The sequence below is a fragment of the Carassius auratus genome, unplaced genomic scaffold (assembly GCF_003368295.1).
Source record: "Carassius auratus strain Wakin unplaced genomic scaffold, ASM336829v1 scaf_tig00000147, whole genome shotgun sequence".
Classification (NCBI taxonomy): Eukaryota; Metazoa; Chordata; class Actinopteri; order Cypriniformes; family Cyprinidae; genus Carassius; species Carassius auratus.
Genome location: NW_020523281.1, coordinates 1 through 27,724, shown reverse-complemented (window position 1 = coordinate 27,724; position 27,724 = coordinate 1). Strand labels below are relative to the sequence as shown.

The following is a 27,724-nucleotide window of genomic DNA, read 5'->3' as shown; positions in this document are numbered from 1 at the left end:
CTCTCTTCCTTTCCTTTCTGTAGTCTTGAAAAGGAATGCCTGCACCAACCAACCCCTGACTGAATATCGTCAACAGAGGGAACGAGTGAGATAAAAGAGGAAGATGGGGGAGACTGAGGACGAGCGTACATCTCAGGCTGGCCAGCTGTTTGAGAACTTTGTGCAGGCCACTACCTGTAAAGGCACCCTGCAGGCCTTCAGTATCCTCTGCAGGCAGCTGGAGCTGAACCTCTCGGACCACAGGGACTTCTACAGCAGCCTGAAAGCTGCCGTCACCTACTGGAAGGCCAAAGGCCTCTGGGGGAAACTGGACAAGAGAGCCAGCCACAAGGAGTACAATAAGGGCAAAGCCTGCGTGGACACCAAAGTAAGTCTGTAGAGCTCTAGACATGTTCTTAAAATCTCACGCTTCATGGGGGAAGCAAAAAAATCTTTAAATAAAGGTGCTTCGTCAATTGATTCCTTGACCTAAATGTCACTATTTTTTGCATAACTAAAGAGAATTTAAATCGCACATACAACAACTAATTTTCATATCCATATTTGTTAGTCAAATCACTTTTGTAATAAAAATGGCTGAGATTGTAGTTGCGAATGGCTGTTTTGCACTGCATCTTGTGTTCATTCTATTTATTCAATTCAAGTTTATTGTATAGTGATTTTTACGATACAAATCGTTGCAAAGAAACTTTACAGAAAATTAGGTTTCTACAATATTTATATTTGAATTTATATTTAACTCTTGAGAATGGCAAAATCTCAATGTTGGAGTGACATAGCAAGCTAATCTGGGCTTACTTTTTGTTGTGGCTACATGCAACCAAGTGTTTGGGCTGGTTTTATTGTATTAGCATGGGGAAATAAGTCATCTTTTGTTTAACTATAAACTCGGGGTTACTGTCACAATCTGCTATGCATTAACTAGACCACTGTGTTATTGTGTAGGAGTTTGGGAACAGTCAAGGGAAGTCAATCGCAGGTCACTTACATGTTGAGATTGTTCTTAGCAGATTTTGCATCGTGGTTTTGACTATGGACAATAAGGTGTTGAAATAATTGGAACACTCAAGGAATATTTGTTTTGCAGTTAAGTGTCAGATTAAGAGGAATTAAATGCTGATCTCTTGAGCAGGGTCGTCAATGATTCTTGTTCATGTTTTGATGTCACTATGTCATGACATCAGTGACACTGAACTGTTTTTGTGTTTTAAATGGATGCAGAGGGCAAGGTTTAAATAAATAGTGACTTGAATCTAGTTTGTTGTTGATAATCTTAGCTGTTACAGTGCTTTTGTTTGACTCTTGGTGCTCTGACGTGCCCCATTTTCAGACCGTTCTATCCTGGTGGTCTTCCATGCTTGAAAGGCTGTGAAATTATTCCTCAAGCTTGGCTTTTGAATGCAGGTCAGCTGCTGTTAGCACTGCTTTGGCACAGAAACGCCTTTCTGAGTGTCTATAAAAGTAGAAATGTAAAGAGATAGAAGCCCACAGTGAGGGTAGGGCTTCCTCAGGGATCAGGAACAGGAAGCATGGAGACATTGACTCATCTTACAGGAAGTTGGGACCATCAGTCAGACCAAGAGAAAGAATGATTATGGTTTCTGTAAAAGCAGTTTGTTTGGTTGGACAAAACTAAAGTTGTTAATGTGCAAAGGAGAAGATTACTAAATTGCTGAACTGAAAAATCTTAATTCTCTTAAATGTATTAGTTAGAGCTGTAATCGGGCCTTAAAAGTTAGGCCTGACAGGACCCGAGCCTGACAGATTTCAGCCCGACCCCGACAAGTACATTTTGATTGACCGCTTTTAAAAAGCCCGAACCTGTTTACAACCCGACATTATTCAAATGTGCACACGCACACAGCTCTTTTTCCTTTTATCAAGAATAAGTAATTTGTACGTTTTAACAATATAACGTATGTTATAAGCCACTTGGAAGTTAGAATTAAAAAAATAAAATATGTCCTCTGTAACATCTCAGCAATCATTTAGCCCATAAATAGGCCAATGCACCAATAAAAACGAGACTTTCTAAACAAATTAAATTAAGATATATTCTGAATTAAAATGACTATTTTGCAATATCAGAATTAAGAATTGCTTTGCTCCGCCGGATTTGCTTCACCACTAGCAGCTACAATTTTAATAAAAGTATGATTCCAACATTAGCCTATATACTCTGACTACATTATGCATTTAATTCTCAATTAATATTTAGTTATCATTTGAAAAACCTTTACTCACCAAGATTAGGCTAGGCCTACATGCTTTTGTGGAGGAGAATTATTGAATCCACTGTAGATGGCTTCAGCGCATTCCTGCGCTCGCTGATGGTGCTTCCACCAATATAACCCACTGGCTCATTATTCTCATTATAAACATGGCCAAAACTTTTCCACATCTTGGACTTCGCTTTAGTTGTAATCGCCAGAAAAGCCTCTGTTTCACCTACTCCGCATCCATTTTCGCATCTTTCTCGCGCTAACCGAAACACATCACAAGACATAAATTGTTTTTCCATATAGAACACCGACAGGTTAGTGACGCACTTCATTTTGTTCAATATTGTCTTCTCTCCTCACTGTTACACCACATTGCTGTCTAATGACAGGTAATAAAAGTCTGATTAAAGTGTTTTTGCTGCTTTATGACCTCTTCTGTACCAGCCTTTTATGTATGCCAGTTTGTACAGTACACCATATCAGGTCAATTAAACCATAACGCTTGTCATATTTTTCCCAGAAACCACAGTCATAATCTCTGCTTTGTTGTGAGAGACAAGTAGAGACATCCCCTGAGTAGTCCTGGCTTGTATTATAACTTGTTTGGAATGGATTAGGTTTAAAAGTGACAAGTATGGAGGTGAAAACCATTTGATTGTGCCAGAATAATGGGCATGCACAGATTGGCTTTGATTGGTCAGGAAGGTAACGTGTTTGAAGTGAGTCTTTGCTCCCATTTGAAGACACTCTCCAAAAAATAAGTCCTTCAAATAATACCAAACTTGTTTGTTTCTAGTGTCTCATCATTGGTGGCGGTCCCTGTGGCTTTCGGACCGCCATAGAGCTGGCTTTGCTTGGCGCCAAGGTCGTGGTGATTGAAAAGAGGGACACCTTTTCCAGGAACAATGTCCTTCACCTTTGGCCTTACACCATCCATGACCTCAGGAACCTGGGAGCCAAAAAGTTCTATGGAAAGTTCTGTGCTGGGTCTATAGACCACATCAGTAGGTCAAATAAGTTTTTTTCTAACCAGAAACGTTTAGTTACAGTTTTGACGATCCTCTTCACTGATATCCCTTCTAGTAATTAAGAGATGACATAAAAGGAACACAAGATATGCTTTCACCATAGGAACCTGGCAGATGTCGCAATCACATGCATTTGCATATGAGCTTGCCGGAAAATCATTTTCAGACACTCTAATGTACATTTTCTTTCAAGTTCTGCCAACTGAACCTATTGTAAATCTGATATGTTCCTCTCTATGGTCCCTGAGATGAGACCAGTCCAGCCCAACCAAAAGAGATGTAAAACATTTAGAGCAGCTGGGATTATGCAAATGCCGTTTTCCATGTTTATCTCTTTAAAGATTCTGGCTGGCTGGCTGTCTGCCATCTGAAAGTTTAAGTTCATGCTACACAACGTGTATATGCATACATGCATATCTAAATATTTGAACTGATACCTTTTGACTTTGTGCCATTCGTTTATGAATCAGACTGCATTGGTCATGCTATATGTTCGTACAAGCAGCCATTAAGACTTTGTTGTTTTTCTATTTTGTTTTTATTGTTATATCTGTGCTTTTGTTCTATTTTTGTGTTTTATTTTATTTATAATTTAACAGAACCCAGTTTTTTTTGTAATCTCATCACATTTGATTCAACCTCACAAATACTATATCAACAATATTGTAACAGCCTTGTGTCCAACACCAGCAAAACCCTTAATAACAGAACATGACAAAATGAACCGTATAAATGTTTCCCTGCTAGTGGAACTGATGGAGACTTCCTTCTATTTTCAGGTATTCGTCAGCTGCAACTCATGCTGTTAAAGATTGCTCTCATTGTTGGGGTTGAGGTGCACGTCAGCGTGGAGTTTATCAAGCTTCTCGAGCCACCTGAGGGCCAAGGCACTGATGGTAATTGGCCAATCATCATGAAATTAAGCTTTGAGGAGGACTACATTGAACACAGTGTCTCTTAGCTCCCATTTATTGTCCATGAAGAACCCTGATAGACCTGAGATGAAACACCCAGGGCAATATCATATAATCCCGCACAGCCATAAAATAACTATAAATATGTCCAAGACAGCCTGTCAACTGTTTTCTTTACAACTTATGTGGTCTGGAAAGCGTTGGGTAATCATTACCTTTCACCTTATGTCATTTCTTGGTGGATTTACACACCCTTTTGCCAGTCTCCCTACACGCATATCCCCACACACACAGGACAGTGTGTTTAGGAATGAGGTCACAGACAGAAAGAAGCTGTAAACCGGTTTTCATATTTATGTACTGTTTACACTCTGGGCTATGTTTCTTGTAGCCTATTTGACTAGTTAACAGAGCTAGTTGGGGAATGCTCATAATTTTCTCTTTAAAAGTGTCTTTATGTAGTTATAACACCCACAATGGGCCTAACAATGCTTGAATGTCAATTTGCCCAGGGACTGTTGTAACTTCCTACTTCAAGATCCTAATGGATTTACGGAAGCAAAAGCAGAGTTAAACAAGATCATGAAAATTGACACCTTACCGCTATGTACCCTTGACGCACATACATGACTGATACCGAGAAGATTTGTGTCGTTCCTCCACGTCAGTGGCACTCACCAGTCTGCATTGTGCAAATGATAAACCCTCGGTTCTGTACTATATATAAAGTCAGGGGTTTATTGGGGTCTATAGCGCCTCTCCCGCTATGCATTGCTGGTCAAAAAAGCATTGTTGGCATCATGGGTGGTTTATCACACTCGGCTGACTGTACTTTTAAAGCTGCTGTAAACAAAAGAAAGGCCAAGTTATTTTGTTTTCCTCTGAGTCTCTCTGACCAGGTGTCTGCCTTCTAGGGCCTGGATGGAGGGCAGAGGTCCGGCCAGCCGATCACCCCATCTCAGGCTATGACTTTGATGTGATAATTGGAGCAGATGGAAGGAGAAGCACTCTTGATGGTAAGCAAGTATTTAGTTGACATAAAACTAAAAATACCATTTCCCATTTCACCATGCATGCTTTCTAAATGGATTGGGTTTGAAATAGACATGTTTTTTTCTGTGTCTGTGTGCCTTAACTTTATCCTCTTGTAAAGGAAGGAATTCTGTTGGTAATGAAATGATCATGTCTTCTAAACAAACATATTCTCCTTGTAAAAAAAAAATTACTTTCTCGAAGGAATCCATATTAATCTTGCTTGAAATATTCCTAGAACTCAGCTGGCAGAACATGATGGTAACAGTCAATGTTTTTTTTCTTTTAAAATCAGTAGATGTAGTGTTTGCTAAGGCAGCATATATTTGCAAACAATGGCCAATAGCTGGGTTTCCATCACCCTGCTTTTATGCACATTTTAAAGTATCGCATCAGAATCGAGTGATGGTAACGCTGAATTTCGAATAAAAATGCCTCAATTCGCAAAAAAAGTTTTTACAATCGCTTGAGGTGGTTTTTGACGTGTGCGAAAAAGGGTTAATGTGAATAATGGGAGATTTAAATGCATTTTGCTGAATAAATTGCTTTAAACGCCATTAAAAAAAGTTATGTGGCTTTGCGCTATGGGACAGTAAATCCTGACTAACCAGTGGACCGATCTTGTTCCACTGCATCTGAATTGTTGTTATATGGTTATTTTCAAATGCCCGAGCAAAGTCTGTCATCAAAGTATTTCTGTATAATTGTCTCCGAGGACTGTTAAACGACTGCGTTCCCAAACAGCACCTTCAAAAGCAATAAACACATTAATTTTTATGTCTGTTTGTTCTGAGGTGCAAGTAATTTATTATATATATGGATATTTTATATTCAGTAGCTTCTCCTATACTAAGTGCCATTTTATCATGAATTGATGATATTGTTCTATTTGACACGTTGGATGGAAATGGTGCTTGTTCCCAAATGTTTTGTGCGATATCCAAATTTTGCACATAAGTTGAATTCACAACTTTAGATGGAAACCCGGCTAAGGTCAAGGGTTTTATTCCCAGAGAATGTGCTAGATTTCATGTGTGTGTGTATTAATAGCAATTATATATTAACGTTATATATCTTGGATTTTATCATGGGCATTTACTCATTATTTTGACTATTAATCTATTTGACTATCTTTGACTATTAGTTTATTTTGTGATGATGATGACAATAATAGCAACAAATATTATTATATGTTCATTATAATATAGATAATTAAAAATTGAGTATTTGTTGGGTATTTACTAGAAGAAGAAAAAAATGCACTATGCACATATTTAGTGCTTTCAGACTGGAATCTTTTCATCTTATGAGATTTGGTCTCTCAAGCATAATAAACCTGCTAAAAGGCTTTAACATGCTCACTCAGTCAAGAAAATTGTCCCAGTGACTCCAATTTTCAAAAACTGTCTGTCCTACATTCATTCCTTGAGAACACGGGTCAGCTCTTTGTGTTTGACAGGAAGTTTGTTAACTCACTACAGGAGGGACGGAGCGGGACTCCTTTCATGGCCTCCTGCTGACACAGTTAGACTTCTAGACATTGAGCAGAAAACAGATCCTAGATCAGACTTTAATCGGCTCTCCAAGTTAGATCAAGAAACCTTTGAACCGTACTGTGCTAAATTACACCCAGGCTTGACAATTGAATAGTTTATCATTTTTTACATTTGAGATACTGGTGGTAAACAAACACTTCGTGTATGTGCTACCATGAAAAGTAAATGTATGATGTTTCTTTTATCACACAGAAAGGTGCAAAGACTCTATTGTGTAATTTTTTTGTTGCGCAAACGCTTTTGTTTTGCACAGGTCAGCGTAACCTGAAAGGTCTCTTACTTTTGCAAATATAGCTGCCTTAGCAATTACTATTGATTTTTTATTATTATTATTATTATTATTATATATTGACTGTTTTAAAGTACCTTGCATCTTATTTTATACTTGTCTCAAATATATATATATTTTGATTTTATTTTTTGATTCAAGGTTAAATATCTAAAGCTTATTTATGGTCTGATCTCAAATTTAGTTTAAAACTATATTTGTACAGACGATGGCAATATGTTCTGAATGCTTGTTGCTGTACAGTTATCAACATGTTAAATGTTTTATAGTTTGCAATGTGACAAAGCTGGATCAGATATAAAAGTAATAGCACACTCCAAAAAGAAAAAAGAAAACAAAAACAAATGCTATGTGTGATCAATAAGAATAGTGATGCTTCTGTTAGCAATCAACACTAAATTAAAAGCCACGAATGCAAAGCATTACAGTTGTGTTCAAAATTATTCAACCCCCTTGACTTGCAAGACAATTTGCTGTGGAGGATAACATTTTATGAAATCAATTTAACAAAGTCATCAGTAAAGTATTAGAGAAAGTTTGTTAATATACTTTTGAGTTATTCTGAGAATGGAACATTGATGAATCATAACATTCGAATTGGCTCTAAACATTCATGTTCAAAATTATTCAACCCCCTTTGTGCAGAATCTTTTATTCTTTAAAATCACCAATAAACGCTGTCTGTAAGTGTTTAGAAGCTGCTGTCAACTCTCCACTACAGTTTTGGCCCATTCCACACCTGAAAAAGCTTTCAGATCACTGATAATCTTTGGTTTTCACATTGCCACTGCTTTCTTCAAATTCAACCAGATATTTGCAATGAGAATTAAGCCTGGAGACTGAACAGGCCACTTGCACAGGCCAACATTCTATGACTGATCCCTGAACCAAGCAGTAGTAGATTTGGATGTGTACTTTGGTATGACTGGCCTGCAGGAAAGTGCATTGATCATCAGCTTCAGTCTTTGCACCAAAGGCATCACAATTCTTGTCAAAATGGCCTGATACTTTAAAGAATCCATGATGTCCTTCATACAGTCATGATTTCCACTTCCTTCTATAGTAAATAAATCCCATAACAGGACTGATCCACCTCCAAGTTTGACGATGGAGATGGTGTTCTTCTGCTTATGAGCTTTGCCTTTTTTGCAGCAGACATACTGCTGATCTTTGGGTCCAAAAAGTTCCAGTTTGGTCATCACTCCATAAAACTTCCTCCAGAGCTCCACAAGTCTACACAAATGTATTTTATCAAGTTCAAGTTGTCATTTGTTCTTCTTGATCAAGAGTGGTATTCTGCAAGATGTCTCAACATAAAGGCAATACTTGTCTAGTGTTCTTCTTACCCACTGCATTGAAATGGTTTTCCTCCTTTCATCGGGTCATCTTGCAAGTCTTTGGAATAACATTGCAGATTTTTCTCAGTTGCTCTGATTAAACATTTTATGATATTGTGCTTTTTCTTCCACAACCTCAAAGATTTTCTGGTAAAACACAATTTAAGCTAAGGAATAAGGCTGAGAGGTGTGTCTCTAGGAACTTTCAATGTCTTGGAAATCTTCATGTAGCCTTAGTCTTTCTATAAAGTACTACAATATTTATTCTCTTTAGCTTTTGTGAGATCTCTGTTGACATTTTTGCTACTCAACTTCAACACATGCATGGGCTAACTGTATGTGTAACAGCTCAAGCTAATTCTGTTTTTAATAGTTTCTAAAAGTTTAATTGTGTTTTGAGACTGTTTTATTCCCCACCATGCAAATAAGTGATTTAAAAACAGCAATGTTGAATAGGGGTTGAATAAAGTATTACATTATATACTGACAATATCACTTTTAATATGCCAGTGAACTGTTATAGATACAATTTTTATTTGATCCTGGATCTTCAGAAAAGCTTGTATTTGTAAAGTACCGCAGTCTCTAGGGGGTTGAATAATTTTGAACACAACTTTATGTTGCTCTCTGCTCTAGGCTTCAAGAGAAAGGAGTTCAGAGGGAAACTAGCTATCGCTATCACTGCAAACTTTGTCAATCGCAACACGACAGCGGAGGCCAAAGTGGAGGAGATCAGCGGAGTGGCCTTCATCTTCAATCAGAAGTTCTTCTTGGAGCTCAGGGAGGAGACAGGTGTGGAGAAGCTCCTGCATGACAGAAACAAAATCTGGCTGCATTCTTTAAATACAATGACATGTTCCTTAATGTTTTTAAAATACAAATCACATAATACAAATCTTAACACATTATTGGCATCAGTGTGTAATGGTTCCACTCCTTTAAAGTAAGCAAAACTGGATTGTGATCATCTTCTGAGACAGATGCCAACTTTAATATGCTCATCAAATTTAATAATAGAGCTTAATTCATTGTACTGTACACAGTGATTAATAAAACAATAGCAACTAAAATAGTTGCACAACCAAGCTAATGGACCTCATTTATCTTTTGTACAGGCATTGATCTGGAAAACATTGTCTATTACAAGGACAACACGCACTACTTTGTCATGACTGCAAAGAAACAAAGCTTGCTGGACAAGGGTGTGATCATCAATGTGAGTAAATATTTCAGTAATATTTAGTAATTTTATAGATTTTTGTATATCCATTTGTATACATCATGATGGTATTTGTTGTAGTGCTGTTTAAGTTGCATTTCATTTGTAATGTAATAATCTTTTTTACATTTTTGACAATGTTTTCTTTTAGTGGTAAGGTTAAGATTAGAGTTAGTCTTTCATAATTATAATGAGCTTAATAGGCAAACAATAACAAAAATGGTCCTCGCCATTGTGTAAAAAATCTTTTGTGTGTCCTATGGCAAATATTAGTCATCCTATGATAGACATTTCAAAGTATTTTGCTCTCTGAAAGCATTAGAGAGAACTATGTTGTGTTTATTGTGAAAAGAAACTATTAGGAAGCCTTATGTTGGCGTCTGTGTCAGACATATTTTCTCAGAGTATGATACAGGATATTACAGTGATTGAAACTCTTTTGGAGTTTGTCTGGAGTAATAAACTCTCACAGCCTTGGACAACAGCCCCAGTATTAACAGTGGAGACTGTAAAATCCCAGCTCATCGCTCCAACACAATGATGATGATGCTGCTGTGAAATCCACTTAACTTTAAGCTACTTGTTGCGTTCAAATTTGCCCTATTGTTTGGACATGCCTTGACAGGATTGTTTGTGATTACTTCACATCCTGCACGTGTATCTAAACTTATCTCAGTCGCCCTAAAAAGTATTTAGATACTTAATTACATTTCACAAAATAATAGTGGTTTTATTTTAAACAATTGTAGCGCATGTGCACATTTCAAAACATAATTGTTTTTTAAATAAATAAAAAAAATATGAAATTTACATTTTCAAATCTACCGTATTTTTCTGACTATAAGTCGCACCTGAGTATAAGTCGCATCAGTCCAAAAATACGTCATGATGAGGAAAGAAACATATATATAAGTCGCACTGGACTATAAGTCGCATTTATTTAGAACCAAGATCCAAGAGAAAACATTACCGTCTACAGCCGCGAGAGGGCGCTCTATGTTTTCAGCGCCCTATCGCGGCTAGAGACGGTAATGATTTCTATTGGTTCATTTTCCTTGGTTAATTTCTTTCGGTTCATGTCAAATTAATTTTGATAAATAAGTTGCACCTGACTATAAGTCGCATGACCAGCCAAACTATGAAAAAAAGTGTGACTTATAGTCCGGAAAATACGGTTATTTTATTTGGCTTAATTTTCCATTTAAAACTATGTAGGACAGACATGAGTAGGTTTTCCATTTAAAACAGTTTTTTTTTTCTTTGCCAGGACTATATTGAGACCGAGCGGCTGTTGGCGAGCGACAACGTAAACCAAGAAGCTTTGCTCTCATACGCCCGGGAGGCTGCAGATTTTGCCACAAACTACCAGCTTCCCTCTTTGGATTATGCCATCAACCACTACAGCCAGCCAGATGTAGCCATGTTTGACTTCACCTGCATGTACGCCTCAGAGAACGCTGCGCTTGTGAGGGAGAAGAACGGCCGTCAGATGCTGGTGGCGCTGGTTGGAGATAGTCTTCTAGAGGTGGGTGTCATCATATGCCATATCTAGTTACATTTTAAATTTGATCACTTTTTATAATTTATTTAGAAAAAAGAAAAAACAATTGTATTTTTATATATGTCTGAAATAATTATGTATTGTATGTTATCATGACAGTTAGTAAGACTAACATATACATTTTAGGATATCTTTATCTTTTGCTTTAATAACAGCAGCTTTTAAGCTGCATAAAACGAAAATATTTATTCATTTTGAAACCTCTTTTTTTTTTTTTTTTTTTTTTTTTACATTCAAAAATTTCCATATTTTGTGGTGTGAAAAAAATTTAATCCTTGATTTTTAATCAGCATCTTGAACGCTTTGACCCCACAGTATGTCTAAAATTACACACAGGAAAAGATAGTTTACTTTAGGTTAAAAAATTCCTGATTATTTCAACATGCCTCTTGACTGTACAGCATTTTGTTTAGAATGCCCTGTAAACATGCAGTGTTTTTCTGTTTGACTCATTGGTCTCTACTAGCCTTTCTGGCCCATGGGGACAGGATGTGCTCGAGGGTTTCTGGCTGCCTTTGACACAGCATGGATGATAAAGGGGTGGGCTCAGGGCAAAGAACCCCTTGATCTTCTGTCAGAGAGGTGTGAACACACTCCATCAACCAATGAAACATATTTTGTCATGTTTTTTAATAATTAGTTTGTCATGACCTAATGTCCTCACTGTTTGTTTATTATAGGGAGAGCATCTACAGGCTGCTGCCTCAGACGACCGCAGAAAACATCTCCAAAAACTTTGAGCAGTACACCATAGACCCAGCCACACGCTACCCCAACCTCAACTCCACCTGCGTACGACCACATCAGGTGATACTGACACACATTTTCACTATACATAGATCTATATGCATCTGTCTTCCTTCTGTAAATGCTAAACTTCCTGTCTCAGGTGCGGCATCTGTACATTAACGGCGAGCAGAGCTTGAGTTTTCAGGAGCGCAGTGGACCCACACGCACATCCGTAAACATCTCCACAAGAGGTAGATTCAAAATTTGTGTCTTACGAATATGGCAGTAGATGTGACTGCCTGATTCTGTTCTGTTGCAACAGTCCTTTCAGGGACTACAATCACAATCAATCCCTGCTATTTTGTCTTAATTCTGCATTTACACTTACAATTTATGAGAAAAGAAAGGAATATCAGTTAATGATTCCCCTGGCAAGTTCCCCTTGACCATGTAACTCTTGACTCTTTATAAATCTCCATATTGAAAAATGACTCTCAAAATCTCATTCAGTTGCATTACACTACAATTAGAAACTATGATGTAGCGATGCCACAAGATCCATATTTGTTTTATACTGGCTCAACTGGATGTGGCCTCACAAGAACAAAGATTTCCACACCCTCTACTAAAAAAACAGGATCATGTTACTTGTCGAAAGGGTCTACAAAAGTGTACGTGGACTTTTACTGAATCTTATAACTCACACTGTAATGAGATGAATGAATATATATATGTATAAATATTCATTAGGGCTGCACGATATTGGGAAAAAATGACATTGCGATATTTTATTTTTCTGCGATCTATATTGCGATATGAAATCTAATCAAATTTTTTCTTACAAACAAAAATGGGGTGTAATATGCGCGAGGGAGAGAGAGCAAGACAGCGCTCGTGTTGTTTGAAGACTGTGTCTCTCTCTCTCTCTCTCTCTCTCTCTCTATGAGAATACATGTATATTGGATTACAAGACATTTTTTCTGTGTAATTCTCCTAATGATACTTATTACTTAAAGGTACGTATTGATTTCAGAGTCAGAGGTGCGTCCCGGCCGGCTGCTGCAGTGGTGTCAGAAGCAGACTCAGGGCTACAGGGGAGTGGATGTGTCTGACCTTACAACCTCCTGGAGGAGCGGCCTGGCTCTGTGCGCCCTCATTCACCGTCAGCGGCCGGACCTCATGTGAGCGAGATCTCACACACAAACTGGCTATCATTTCCATTCAGTCCCATGATCGCACCCTCATACGGTTTGACAAATGCTCCATTATTTGGTGGCTCTTTGATCTAACACGTGTGATGGTACCTCCTTCCCTAAGTCATTTGTATAATTTGTTTGCTTTTACTAAAGGACAATAGCGTTGATATTTCAACTTTTCTTTCCTGCAGCTTATTGAAAGTAGTTCAGTTCACTTCAATAAGATGAATGTATCAAAAGGGACCAAGAGGGGGGTGAAACATTAATTTGACCGAAAGAAAGAGGAAGAAAAACATGCACATGTCCTGCCCTGACTCTTTAGAGGTTGCATCATGATTTACATCGGCAATCACATCATCATTTCCGCTCATTTTTTCATCAATCTTGGTCATAAATTTAGCTTTCCCTTCTGGATGTGAAAGAAAATGTGTCGGTGAGATGTGACTCATTATAAATCAGCTCGTCCAGTCATCACACCATTCTGTGAGAGGGTTTTTGACAAATATTATGTATCACCAAGGATATAGATTGCATGAACACAGATTGTCAGTGCAGTGGAATGGCATCCAGACCTGATAAGGACTTCCTTGCCCCTGTTTTCCCTCATTTGATCTGCCATTTTCTCTGCCTATCTTTATTTCTTCCTTCAGTGATTTTGACTCCCTGAACGAGGCTGATTGCGCTAAAAACAACCAGTTGGCATTTGACGTGGCAGAGAGGGAGTTTGGAATCCAGCCAGTCACCACAGGAAAGGAAATGAATGCGGAACAGGGGCCAGACAAGCTCATTATGGTGCTCTACCTCTCCAAATTTCACGAGATGTTCCGCAACTCTCCTCAATCCATCACAGGTAGAGCTTTCCATACTGTTGTACCTTCAATAAAAAAAATAACAAATGAAGTTTGAAAGTCTTAATTTGGTTGCATCAGTCATGAAGTATAATTCTGAAGTCTAAACTACTTTGTCATAAATGTACTTAGGATATACCTGTAGAAATTTGTCAACCAGTACAGATTTTAGATTGTTGTCTCTATCGCTGTTAAACACTTATATGACATTGCTGTGCCACGTAGTCATGAAAGCTTATATTTTTCACGCATTGTCATTTAACATTGTCGTTTAAAAACAAGTGATTTTTAAGCCATTGAAACCCAATCAGCAGCGAATGAGAACTTACAGTATTTGACTGTAAGCAGTGAAGATTTGTGATCATAGAGCGTGGGTTATTTTTGCCGATTTATAGGCCTTGAACTGTTAAATACAGACACTTATATGCGTCAAAATGCCCATCTTTGGAAGTATCCTCATGAACAAAGTAATTTAGGTCTTGGATGAAAACAAACAGCTGAGAAAGAAAAGGTGTAGAAGTATATTGGATACGGGCAGCTCTTAAAGTGCCAGCAGTCTGGAATATTCCTGCTGTCTGTAATTCATGCACGTCAAACAATAAAAAAAGAGAGATTTCTCACTGCTCTTAACTAAATCACTTGTGTAACTTTAATTAGAAGAAATCTATATTTAATTTACACAATGAAGAATATGCAGTGTTTTTTTTGTTTGATCACTTTATACAATGTATGTAGCATATATTTATTTGTTCTACTGTAGTTTTTTTTTTTTGTCCTATTGCTTGTTATAAGTGTCTTAATATATATATATATTTTTTAAACTGACTGTTTACTCATCTTCAGTGAGCTTGAGTTTTATTTATTTTACTATACATTTTTTTTAATTTAGGTTAGTATTAGGGCTGGACAATATGGCCAAAATTTATATCACAATATATTTCTTAAATTTTGGTCGATACAATATAATTCCGATATCGACATTAACAATATTTCAAAAAGCCTCAGGAAAAACACATGTTGCTGCAAATTCATTCTCTGCCAGCAGGAGGTGCTTTTGGAGAGGCAGAAACAGCGGTTTCCCCGGTAACGGCTGTAAACAAGTTTTGATTTGGAAATGTGCAGTGCGTTATTCAATAAAGTCAAATAGTGAAAGCCTTTGGGAAAATCTATTTGTGGCGGTCAGTGTTGATATTGTGGTGGGCCGCCACAAATAAATCAATGTATGGGAAACACTGGTAATGTAAATTGAAAAAAAATATTTTGTGTTATATTTATATTGCAGTTTTAATGCTGCTAAGATTATTAGAACTAAACAGTTTATATAATAGTTAATTATGGATGTTAAATTATGAATTTTATAATTCACAATTTGTATATTATATACTTCATATATTACATTCAAATTAATACTACTATTATTATTATTTTATTATATTATATTAATATATTATATCATTATTATTATTATTTTTAAATATATATTTAATGTTTAATTTATAATATAAAGAATTATTGAATTTCCTGTTCATTTGCACACCGGAGTATGATTCAAAACAATAGTTTTGTGTTATGTTTGCAGGTGTGCCCAAAGAAACTGGTGCAAATAATGAAAACTATTCATCAAAGACCACAAACTCTCTTTACAACTCAATAAATCAAGCACTGCCTCGGAAGAGAATCCCAAAGGTAGCATTTTTGTCCTATTTATTCAACTAATATAAACTGAGCCAACAGCTAAACCTATTAATGTAAAACACTACCACTTCTGTATCCCAAGGTTGATAAAATGCTGGAAGACTATGACAACAAAAAGAGGAAGAAGGCCAGGAGTCATCTGGAGGAGGTATGTTAACCTTTTTTTTTCTACACATCCACTGTTTAGTGCATTGCTTTCTCTAATTGACCCATTTCTTTCCTCAGCTAATGCCCAATCAGAGTGCTCCCCCTGTAGGTGAGAAAGAGGAACAGAAGGAAAATAAGGTGCGCTCCATGGCGACTCAACTGCTGGCCAGGTTTGAGGAGAATGCACCAAGCTGTGGAGTGCGCAAACAGGTACGGCTCCACTCTTTTTTTTTTTTTTTTTTTTAAAGCAGCTAGTGGCCATCAGGAGACATTACTACATCGATGATCCTTACAATCCCCTAAAGCCTTAGCTGCTGAAAAGATAAAAGGATGTACATTGAGCCTCTTTGTGTTTTGTAATTGGTGTTTTTAGTATTTCAGAAACATAGTCTGTAAACTGCTCATGTGGTACTGATACTCTGGAGTCAGTAGAACGAGCAGCAGGGATCTCTGATCTAATCCAGATCGTGAACCGTGTCTGTAATCCTGAATCAATACCAGTCTTTGTGCAGCGAAAGTAAATCCGCTGCTTCATCAGATGCAGAATATTTCCATTTGGATGCATGACAGTGCATTTCAAAACATGATTTTTGTTTGTCAAAGAAGAAAGTGTAAGATTAATGCTGTGACTGTGAGTGTGAAATTTATTTTTGGTGGTTTGTTGGTAGAAATAGGTTGACTTTGTTAACAATGGTTATTGCATTAAGTATAACAAATTAACTACAATTTTCTTTTACCGCATTAATCTAAATTAATGTTATTTCTCAGTATACAATTTTTATTATTATATAATTCAGGTATAAATTAACATATATGAATTTATTATGAGTTTACATGAATAACGGTTGTATATTTATAGATTACAAAAACTTTCATAATAATCAATTAATAAATGAAATATATGAACCATAGTTTAATTATAAAGTATATTAAAATGTAGTTTATTAAATGTTATCGAGTTAAACTTTATTGTAAAGTATTACCAGTGACTAATTGGTAACACTTAAAATGACAAATGTTTTGCTAGCCATTTTTAGAAAACTAAGATAGCTAACTAAGCCTAAACTAACCACATGAACCAGTCAATAAAAACAAATAACATTTCTATTGTTCTGGGCACAAATTTTATGTAGGTTTGAAACAGATCTAGATCTTCAGGAAGTATGTCTAGTATTATTTACAGAAAAAAGTTGAAATCAGAAGAATGAGTCTTTATTTGTAATCCCTCAATGCAGTGTAATTGTGAATTTTTATTTATTTATTTTCACAGTCCTCCTGCTGGGTTTTTTTTCTGCAAGCTTTCCTTTTTGAGATTAGCAGTGGTCTTTAAATGGTCTGGCTGCTCAGTTATAGGCTTAAAGGATGTAGGTCACTCGTGGAGTGTTAATACTCTATAACTGAATATGAATGGTTAATGAAGTACTGTCGAGTTGTTGATTTATAAGCCAGTGTGTGCTTTTAAGCATTTAATGCTTTTCCATACAGTTGTTCTGCTCTTACATTTACTTTCCTTTTTTCTGTGGCTTTTCTAGCTTTCCTCTGATTTTCTCTTTCTTTCCGTCCTGATTCTTTCTGCATTTTCTTTTTCTTTCTATCTCCCCGGGTGCAATGTTACCGAAACTAGTCTGAATCGGAGACTGACAAACCCGTAACTCTGGACATGACAGAAAACCCACGTTTTGCCAAACCTAAGAGCCAGCCCGCACCCCTTCCTCCCCCACCTCCCAAACCAAAACGGCAGGTACGCTCCGTAGTAATATTCTAGATCTGTCATTACACATCACCCACAATCTCATGCAGTGTATTGATTCCAGCATATGTGTCCACTACTAACGTGACAGTCAAGTTTGAATTTAGACACTTTCTTTTTAAGACTATTTAAGGCTATTTTATAGACTTAAGATTATTTATTAAAAAAATGAAGTTACATTTTCTTTCAGCCTTCTACATATCTTAGACTGCTGGAATCTCACACGAGGAATGAGACCCATCATTCTGACCACCGTTTACAAATCCTGTCCAGTCACGGCCACAAAGAAATCCAGTCCAACCACAAAAACACTGGCATTCACCATAGTCCCCAGCTAACTGAAATTCCCTCAAGTTATCAAAGCAGTGAGTCCCGTCCCAGATCTCCTCATATTCCCTTCAAAGTGCTTCAGTTGGATTCACTGACGGCAGACCCCTCAGATTCAGTCCCATCCTTCACACCAGCCCTGAGCACCATGTTTCAGTGCCAACAGAAGCTGGAAGAGGAAGTCAGTCAGGTGAATGGTGTGATGCATCAATCAAACTCATTGCATTTCTAAAATAGGGCAATCTTAAACACCTCAGCAACAGCATAGTAACCAAGAATAACATTCTCAGCATGAGTTTTGCATGCACTCTAAATAATTGCTTCTAATGTTTTCTGGACAATACATAAAATTAATTTTAAAGAAGTCATGAACTGCCATTTTTATTTATTTGCACTGTTCGCTATGGCAGACTTATCAAGATAAAAAAAAAAAAAAAACCTCATGATTCACAAGTAATGTGCTATTTTCTGTCCTGTTTCGAGCCCCCTCATCAGAAAGCTCTGTTTGAATAGGCGCGGAGGATTTTAAACTCGAAAGTAAACGATTGCTTCAGCAGATTGGCTTCAATATAAGATGTTTTTTTTCCTGAAAATTGCAGGATTTTTTTTATAGTACAATGACCTCATATGTCAAAAGATCAAGGGAATTTAGATTTCTTATTTCATGGCCCTTTAAAATAAAATATTTGATTATTACTCCAACAATAATTACTTTTTTGCATAATTTTTAGGTTAAAATTCAAATTATATTAATATTAATGCTGTCATTTCTCTTTTTTTTAACTACTCTGGACAGAACAGACTCTGTATCTTTTGAGCATGCATGCCAAGCATGAATATTTGACATTGATTATTGTAAACTTCCCGTAAACTTATTGTAAAGGCCCCGATATTCTTAAAGCAAAATCGAAGAATGAACTAATGGGATGTCATTTCAAACAAAAGCCTGCCAAAACTAAGTTTTTGTGTGTGTGTGTGTGTTCGTTTTGGAAGTTCGAAACATCTTGCCAAAGCAAACATTCCAGAAATAATTAGCTCTGGCTGCAAAACACCTTTATACTACCATTGGTCCGTGACAACTCCATCATAGAAGGCGGAGCCTCAGCACACACCTACTTTCACGTGACTTCACGTGAGTACTTATTTGCAGAGCTCATGCAAACATACCCATGTTGCTGTGAGCAGATGCTTTTAATACATTTTTGTGTATTTTGTTACTGAGAGGAAAACGCGCAGCTGGTTTTTACATATTCATATAAACGTTGCATTCATCAGTGATGTTTGATGACGGTATACCACTGCTCGCGTATTTCAAACTTCGTTTTACCCGAAAACGAAGAATGAAAAAGAACTTTCTTCTGAGTATATTGGGGCCTTTACTGCTACAGACAGTCATGGTTTTATTTCCTTTAGCTCTTGTGATGCTTTCTGTCTCTTTTGCCTTTTGAATATTGAATACTTTGCAGAGAAAAGTGCAGGCTGAAATTACTAGACCGTTCAACAAAAAGAGCATTAAAGACCGAGCTCAGCAACTGAGCTGCTTGTTCACTGGCAAACCACTTCATCCTCAGGTGAAAAGCAAAGACTTGTTTTTGGATTGCATTCATAATACTAGAGCATCATGGTACTGCCCTGCTTGCTGTGTGCTCACAAAACTTCAGCAGCTGGTTTACTGTGTTTTCACAAGCTCTGTGTGGTGTGTTTTGGTTTTTGGTCAGAAAATAACCTCAATATCAATGACTTTTTATCTTAGACGGTTTTTGCAAAGTTTGTTTGTCCTTACTTGACCTCACAGGGGATTTTCCCTTGAAAGGACTTCAGAGGAACAAGGACTTAAATATGCTAACATTGGTGACCTCTGTCTTTATTCAGAGGGACCTTTTCTTTTTCATCCTGACTTGTATAATTTAATGCATCAACCGAGGCAGAAGAAATGCAGAACAGTTTGTTTGTTTGTTGATTTCAGCAGAACTAACCAGGAACGCATAAAATAAGTCAAATTGTGGTTTGCCACTTTGCTGAATGTAGTCCTCTGTTCTCTCTTTCTGTTATTCATTCTCTCTCTTTTTCATTCTCTCTTATAGTGAGACTGAGATCCCTCATGGTGTTTGACCAATATGATTATTGTAATTATTCATAACTGATTTTTTAATTTATTATTCTATTAGAATATTATAAAATATTATTAAAACACAAATATTATTATAATTGTATTATATTTCGTAGTACTGATTTAATTTATATTTATCACTATTTAATTTAAAACTGTATTAATATTTCAATATTAGCTACACTAATAGCAATAACAAATAATAACAAAAATAACTATTATATTTGTAGTAGTAGTATTTTATTTCTTTATAATAAAATATTCCTTATTTTATTTATTAATTACATTATTATTGAATATAAAACATTAATATTTTAATATCAACTACACTAATATTGTTTTAATATTTATTATTGTTAGCAGAAGTATTTTATTTATTATAACGATAAATATTTAAAATAATGCTATTTCAGTATTAGCTATAATAATAATAATAATAATAATAATAATAATCTATTTATTATTAATAGTATTGTATTATTATTATTACTGATTCATGTCTGTCCTTCCCTTCTGTCATCTTACAGTGTTTAGTTTCTGAATAATCTTCAGACTGTGATTTTCTTTTCTTTTTTTGTTTCTTTTGTTCCACATTATCTTTGCTCTCCTGACGCAGGCAGATAAAGGCTCTTCTGCTGTTTCTTCTAAAGCTTTCTCAGTTCACGCTATCCCAGAATGCTCTACTCTCTCCTGTCATCTGTCTCCTATTCCTTCAGTCCAGTACAAGCAGGTAAAACATTGTGATTATACTAATAATAGTAATTAGAGGAGCTGTACTGTTTCAGACTACATAAATACAGACTGTGGTTTGAGTCACATTTCAGAATTAAAAAAAAATGTATGTCTCAATCTGTAAGTAATGTTGAAAGGCATTTTCCATTGGTTTTAGTGCAGTGAAGATTCAGAAACACAGCTGAACCATGTTAAGCACACAGATCACTCTGAAATCAGACGTGTAGAGTGCCTTGACGCCTCCAGACAGGTATTCAAGCAGCTACTGTATGCTGTGACCATGCATTTATATACTGCCTGAATAAAAATGAAGCAATAACAATAAACTGGCCTTAACCTTGCATGTCATAAACTGTGTTGGGTGTTTTGCCATTCATAAAGCAGTTAAGACTTCTTTCATATTTGGTACAATAAAAAAAAACATTGATTATTATATTCCTTGTAAATATTCTGTAGTTAGCGGAAATCTATTAAATAGGGCTATAGAAATAGTTTCTTATTGAAAAAAAACTTTTAATGTGAGAGAACCTTAAAGAAAAAGAATACAAATAAATCCTGTAAAAATGTATTTAAAAAGGGTCCACTGTCTTACTCTTTCACATCTTTATTATTCTCCACTATGGTTTCAATCTCTTCCACATTTCTTCTTTTTTCTATTCTCCTTTCTTTACTGCTGATTGTCAGAGAACTGTGGGAAAGGTTTCCTCTGCTATTGGTGTTAAAGCAGCTACACTGGCCTTCTTATATGAGACCGATCACAGACCTAACAACCCTTTTACCCTCTCGCTGGTAAGCACCTTGAGTCCTGGAACAAGATGATGTTTAAAAGAGATGGCTATTTCTTCAGGCTACAGAAGTTTTTCATTTTTCCCAACAAAGATGTAGTCCGTGTTATGATCTTGGGTGGTGATATATTTCTATCTTGCTAATCAAAGCACAAGCTTTTAGCCTTTTTTTTTTCAGGACAATGCTCGTTTCTTTGGCTTAAGCATTGATTCATTGGTTTATTGATTTATTGACCGTTTAACTTTAATATTGTGCCCTGTTCATCTTGTGTGATTGCACAGTGTAACACTGACCTGCTAACTTAAACTTGTGATATTTTACTGTGGTTCCTAGCAGGTTTTGCCCTAATTTTCTTACTTAAACAGCTGATCAATTTTAATTTCCCTCTGTTTCAGACCAGCATGCGGAAGGAGTTTCCTCAGGGTCTGGGCGGCAGTGACATCTGTCACTTCTGTGAGAAGCGCGTGTACATCATGGAGCGGCTCAGTGCGGAGGGATGCTTCTTCCACAGAGAGTGTTTCCGCTGTAACATCTGTGGTTGCACGTTGCGTCTGGGTGGTCATGCTTTCGACTCCAACCAAGGTTTGCCAGAGTGACATTGTGTTTAGAATGCCAAATGTACTTATTAGACCATTAAATGTAGTATGTAGTATTGAATGGAAAAAATTATTTACTTGCATCCTTTTCTTGCAGGCGCTTTTTACTGCAAGCTGCACTTTTCTCAGCACAAAATCAGCAGTAGGCATCGAAGAGGAGAGGTAATACATTTTATTATACCAACCTATAAACCAGACAATTATACAGTTTAGAATTCGTTACACAAAAACATTTGACTTCAGAATGCTGCAACGGACCAGTAATAATTGATTTAATAAAATCTCATTTGTAAATTATTCTCATTTACATCTGATGCACAATTTATTTTGAATTTAATCGTAATTTAATTACAATGCATACAGAACTGTTGACAATGTGAGCACATTATTAATATTATTATAATCTTCATTGTAAAAGCTATTTTTTATTATTTATAATAGTATAATTATTAGTTAACAGTAATATAAGAATTAGTTATAGGTGTTGTTGTTGTGTTTTTAATTATTATGGTTATTAATAATCAGTATAATCTAGATTTTAACTTTTCAGAATAAATTGTATTATTTAGTCATGTATTAATATTAGAATGTATTAATATAACTAATAATAGTGATCATTAACTTAATTAAAGCTATTTTTAGATTTATAATAGTATATAATTAGTTATTAGTAATACAATTATTAGTTATAGATGTTGTTTTATTATATTATTATTCATAATAATAATAATCAAGATAAATAATACAAGTGATAACATTAATAATAGTAATATTCATTAATATTAATTAATAATTTAGATAATCTAGATCGTTTAATAATTATTAGTCATTTATTATATTATTATATATAATTATTTTTAGTAATATAATTATTTATTATTATTATTATATCAATAATATATACAGTATATCTGTGTATGGTCAATCTACTTGCAATACCCTATGCACATTTGATATATACATTAGAAGCAACTTTTAGTGTGTTGTAAATGTCCGTTTTCTTTATGTGATCATTATTATGTCCCCACAGATCAATGGAGTTGGCAGACCCTCGTCCAGCGCTAGTTCTGATTACACGGCCACAGACGGCCTCCGCGGCCTGTCCTCAGGTACCCTGACTTCCCTATTTAGGAAAAGTCTTCACTGGCCACTGCCCGTGGGCCGCGCACTGTTCGGTACGCCCCGCCAGCTTGCATGCTGGATGTATAAGGCGGCCCGGGCCGTAGCACTACACATCAGAGAGCGCCAGGAGGACTATGTATTCCTTTATGAGCTCCTAAGTCTGGGTGTGCCCTTCATGTACGTGCTGCATGAGATGACGGGCCAGATGAGCCGAGAGGCCATCGCTCCCTCCCCAGTGAGCATGATGGAGTCAGTCGAGCCGTACCGGGGGCTCCCAGCTGTATTAAAGGGTCCTCGGTACTGCTAGATTGACGAGGGATGGGGTCTTTTAAACTCTGTCCCTTACACTGAAATGCTTAGTTTATTGCTTAAAGGTTATTTCTTGGTACTTCTAACAGTGTTATGTGATTTGTATGAGAAGCTGAATTTTAGACGACTTAAAGAAACAGTTCTGCCAAAATAACAAATCATTTACTCAGCCTCGCTTCATTCCAAACCTGTATCACTGACTTTTTTCGGTTATATTTTGCAGATGGAAGTAAGTCATAGAGGTTTATGAGAGTAAATGATGAAATTATCATTATTTTGGGTGAACCGTCCCTTTAAGACGCAGCTATGGCCCTTCGGGTTTAAGAAATATTCAGTGTTCGTAAATATTCTTCTGATTGAAAATGTAAGACCCAAAGCTGATAAACTAAGAGCACTTTACTGAGAAGGGTTGTGCTGCTTTATCCTAACTGCCTGAAGCTGCGGCTGGCGTGAATGCAGCGTTAAGGAATGGCCAAAAGTTATTGAAATGCATTTTGACAACTTTATTTAGAAAATATGATAGGCTTCTTTTTTTATTATTGAAATGTTCAGCAATTTTGTAGTTCACTGCCTTTTGGGGTATCTAGATGTAGCTTATAACCAAAATTGTGTTTTTTTTTTGTTTTGTTTTTTTTGTTTTTTTTTATGTAATGCAATTAGTCTTTATTGGTGAAATGCATCATATTCTGCATTGATTTCTAATGTAAAAGTGATGGAAACGTCCTTTGGGATCACCATGAATAGTGTACCTCCAATTGTTTAATCAGTCAGTGTCCAAACATTCTACTAAATGTGTGGTGTAAAGCTTTAAAAATGGTCTGTTTGGGGTTTTTTCTTGCACTGTTTTATCAGTGTTTAAGTGTACTGAACATGCATAATTATAGTTCTGGAAAATCCACCCTTGACTTTAGTGCAATTTCTCTCTCAATTTCCTTTTTTCTTTTCATTTTCATTCTTCCCATCCTTCTCTACATTCATACATAGTCTGTTTCAAGTTTCCAATGCTCCAACCCTTGATTGGCTGAACCGTGAGAGCAGGAACTCGATTGGCCTGCATGGGTCAGGTGATCTGGTTGTTTCGCTTTGCACTGCATATCCCTCAACTATAATATTAACCCCATTATTGTGAATGCATGCAGCATGGGTCTAATGTATGAATATTTCTTATGAGACATCACAAACATCATCATAGTCCTTTACCGACAGACAGCATTGCGTTTGTTTGTTTCCCAGAGCTAACACACTAACAGAAGTGCACTTGAACGCTTGACTATCACAGCATGCTATTTGAATGCACCCGTTTTTCTAGTACACGGTGTCCCGTAAAGTAACCTCCCTTCTTGTTTCTCTCCATGTTGGTCCTCTCTGTTGCAGAGGCTGCTTTACTATCCCAATCCCATGTAAGAGCACTCTCTTGTTCCTTTTCCTAAAACAAACTGAAGTCATCTAATAAGAAGACTTAGTTTTTGCCCAATTTTTAAAGGATTGTTTTTCGCTTACTATATTTCTTTGTATATTTCACAATGAAAGACTGTCTCTCTTAAATTATATTATATTTAAAGCCTGTACGCATAAAATAAATTCATTTTTAAATCTAAAAATTTGTTTCTGCTTTTTTTTGTCAGTCGATTCACTGAGCTTCCTGTGTAACCCCCAGCAAAGAAGCATTTGTATTCATCAATGCAATGATGAAACATTCTATACAAATGTTTACTACCAAGCTGATAATATGAAATGCAACACAACTAACAATTTTTCATTATAGGCTTAAAAAAATAATTCTGTGCCAATACATCACACCCAAAATATACAAATGTAACCCTCTCCCTTTTTTGTGTTTTCACTTTTCACACTATTTAACTTCACATCCCACGTTTGAAAAGCATTGGAACTACAACAAACCATTTTTTTATTACAATTTTTAGTGCATACATCAGACCCATTTTAAATTATGTCTGAATTCTTGTATAGTCTGACTGAACTTGGTTCTTTTGGTCTTTTCTATCCTGTCCTTTTATCTGCTTTTTTGAAGGTGACTGTACTGCCTCCTAATTTGAACTCAAATAATACAGAATAATCATTAAACAAAAAGTCTGTGCCAATTTTTAACCACCATGTTCTGTTAAAATTACATATATAGATAAAAAAAATCTATAAATTATTTTAGAATTTTCCTTACTATAAGAGGGCTCGCAAAATTTCCAAATCCCTAGTAGTGCTTCGGGCAGGCACTCTTCAGATTTTGGTAAACCAAAATAAATTTAACTAGTCCACATAAAAATAATTTTTTTTTTAATACAATGTTAATCAAATTTAATTTTTAAAACACAAATATCAAGGAAGGAATTTAATTACACAGGGTATCTGCAGACTTTTTAAAAACAATTTAAGGTTGTTTATGAAAAAATAAAATAGTGTATGAGCGGGGTAAAGCAATATTTATGGTAACACATTAAACCATAAAAATGACATGATTTTCAGTTCAGATACAAGTTTTCACAAAACAAGATGTCTTATTAAATGATAGACATCACATGTCAGTCTTTACACCATTTTTAAGAACAGACATGAGTCAACTCATATTAGTCAATTCTAATATCAATTTAAAACATAAATATATATCTTACTGTCTAAATTGTTTAGACTTTTAGAAGACACATTAACTTCTACATTTACAACTGCGTGTTTGCTTGGTAAAGATACGAGTCTCTTTCCCATTGATCCAAACAAAGACAGCAGATGGGCTTATTGAGAATGCAAGTTCATTCTCTGCCAGCAGGAGGCGCTTTCGGCAGAAATACAGCGGTTTCCCCAGTAACGGCTGTAAAAGCAGCAAGTGCTACTTTATCAGGTATTACAGGTAAGATTATAGGAAAATCCCTTCAAAACTTTTCGGAAGACAGTCTGTTCCCACCAGAGATGCATTCATATTAAAAACCCTGCACCACGTTTTGTACCATGTATTTAAGATGACTGTCGGGCAGGGCGCTGATACATTTCGGTAGCCCGACTGGAAGACACAACAGCGCGGTCAAGCTAACAGCGATTTTGCGAGCCCTTCTGTAAACAATGTTAAATATATTTCTTTATCAAGGCCTTGCGGTCTTAAACAACACTAACAGAACACGAGGGTTAATTTGAGTTTTTTTATATTCATGGGTAATTTAATTAATTCAACTGGCTAATTTTGAAAAAACTAAATATAAAGATGAAACATTTTGCAAAATACTTTTTTGTGTTTTGTGCAAGATTTACAGGGTCAAAAATGAATGAAAAAGCTCTCATCAACGCATTTGAAGATCTCTTGCTATGTCTTCACCTCATTTGACACCTAAAAAGTATTGCAGTATTGAGTGCTGTATTCATTTTACACGTGAATGACTGTCATAGAGTGTGCTAGAGGGAAAGAGCTAAATAGTGAGGGATGGAGACTATTGAAAAGCACGAATCAAAACAGACATTCATATGGGGAGTGTCTCAAGGTTCTAATATCTGCTTAACATGAATTAAAAGCTGAGAAATTAGTTCATATTTAGCCATGTGTTCAGATAAATCATCTTATGAAAGTCAGTGACCTTTATACTGTCATTTAAACAGGAATTCAGCTTTTACAAACCATTTTATTAAACTGATGAACTAAAGACTGCCTTGTGACATTTTACAAGTTATTAATTAGTTTCGCTTCGGGATATGTGGAATAATACTAATAAAGTAAATTAATAAACAAAACAATTTATTATTAATAGTAATAGCAGTAGTTGTTGTGCTGGGGTTATACAGACATTAAGGTACAGTATGTAACCATTTCTGAACATGGGAGCAGGGTCTGGTTTCTAAATTGAGTTTGTCATATGTGTGTGCGTGGACCCCGCAGGAGCCGAATCAGACTCCGTTCTCAGAACTCAGGATGACTTGAAGGGTTTGTCGAACCCCAGCGCTCTGGCTGAGGGTGCAGAGGTGCAGGACCTCTCAGACGCCACGGAGGTCATAAACGTGAGGTTTGTCCACAATATACACTTAACTATGAAACTTACTTGTGTCCACATTTTAGACTCAAAGTGTTTTGAGAATGAGAGATACTGTGTTCATTATTATATGTTGTCTAGAGGGAATTTATTTTTCATTATTAATAAACGAATAATAATTGTATTATTTTATTTTATTATTAACGTTTTATTATAAATATTCTTCTTATTATTAAACCACTAATAATATATGT

At 36.0% G+C, this 27,724-nt stretch overlaps 1 protein-coding gene across 2 annotated transcripts; it reads left to right on the top strand.

Annotated features, from left to right (window-relative positions):
- On the top strand, positions 1-25,118 carry LOC113068816 (protein-methionine sulfoxide oxidase mical2b-like). Of its 2 annotated transcripts, XM_026241675.1 has the most exons (19): positions 2-367; positions 3,019-3,226; positions 4,030-4,146; positions 5,079-5,180; positions 9,015-9,170; positions 9,494-9,594; positions 10,865-11,122; positions 11,625-11,740; positions 11,839-11,965; positions 12,048-12,138; positions 12,921-13,068; positions 13,734-13,933; positions 15,511-15,617; positions 15,709-15,774; positions 15,852-15,983; positions 21,874-22,060; positions 22,172-22,236; positions 23,105-23,183; positions 24,880-25,118. In XM_026241675.1, exons 1-19 carry the CDS (start codon positions 104-106, stop codon positions 24,933-24,935), a joined length of 2,580 nt encoding a protein of 859 aa, XP_026097460.1. In that variant the 5' UTR covers positions 2-103; the 3' UTR covers positions 24,936-25,118. The 2 variants fall into 2 exon arrangements, with proteins under 2 accessions (XP_026097459.1, XP_026097460.1); XM_026241674.1 differs by lacking the exons at positions 21,874-22,060; positions 22,172-22,236; positions 23,105-23,183; positions 24,880-25,118 and adding exons at positions 17,398-17,514; positions 17,714-18,295 and having other exon boundaries at positions 1-367.
- The last annotated feature ends 2,606 nt before the right edge of the window (positions 25,119-27,724 follow it).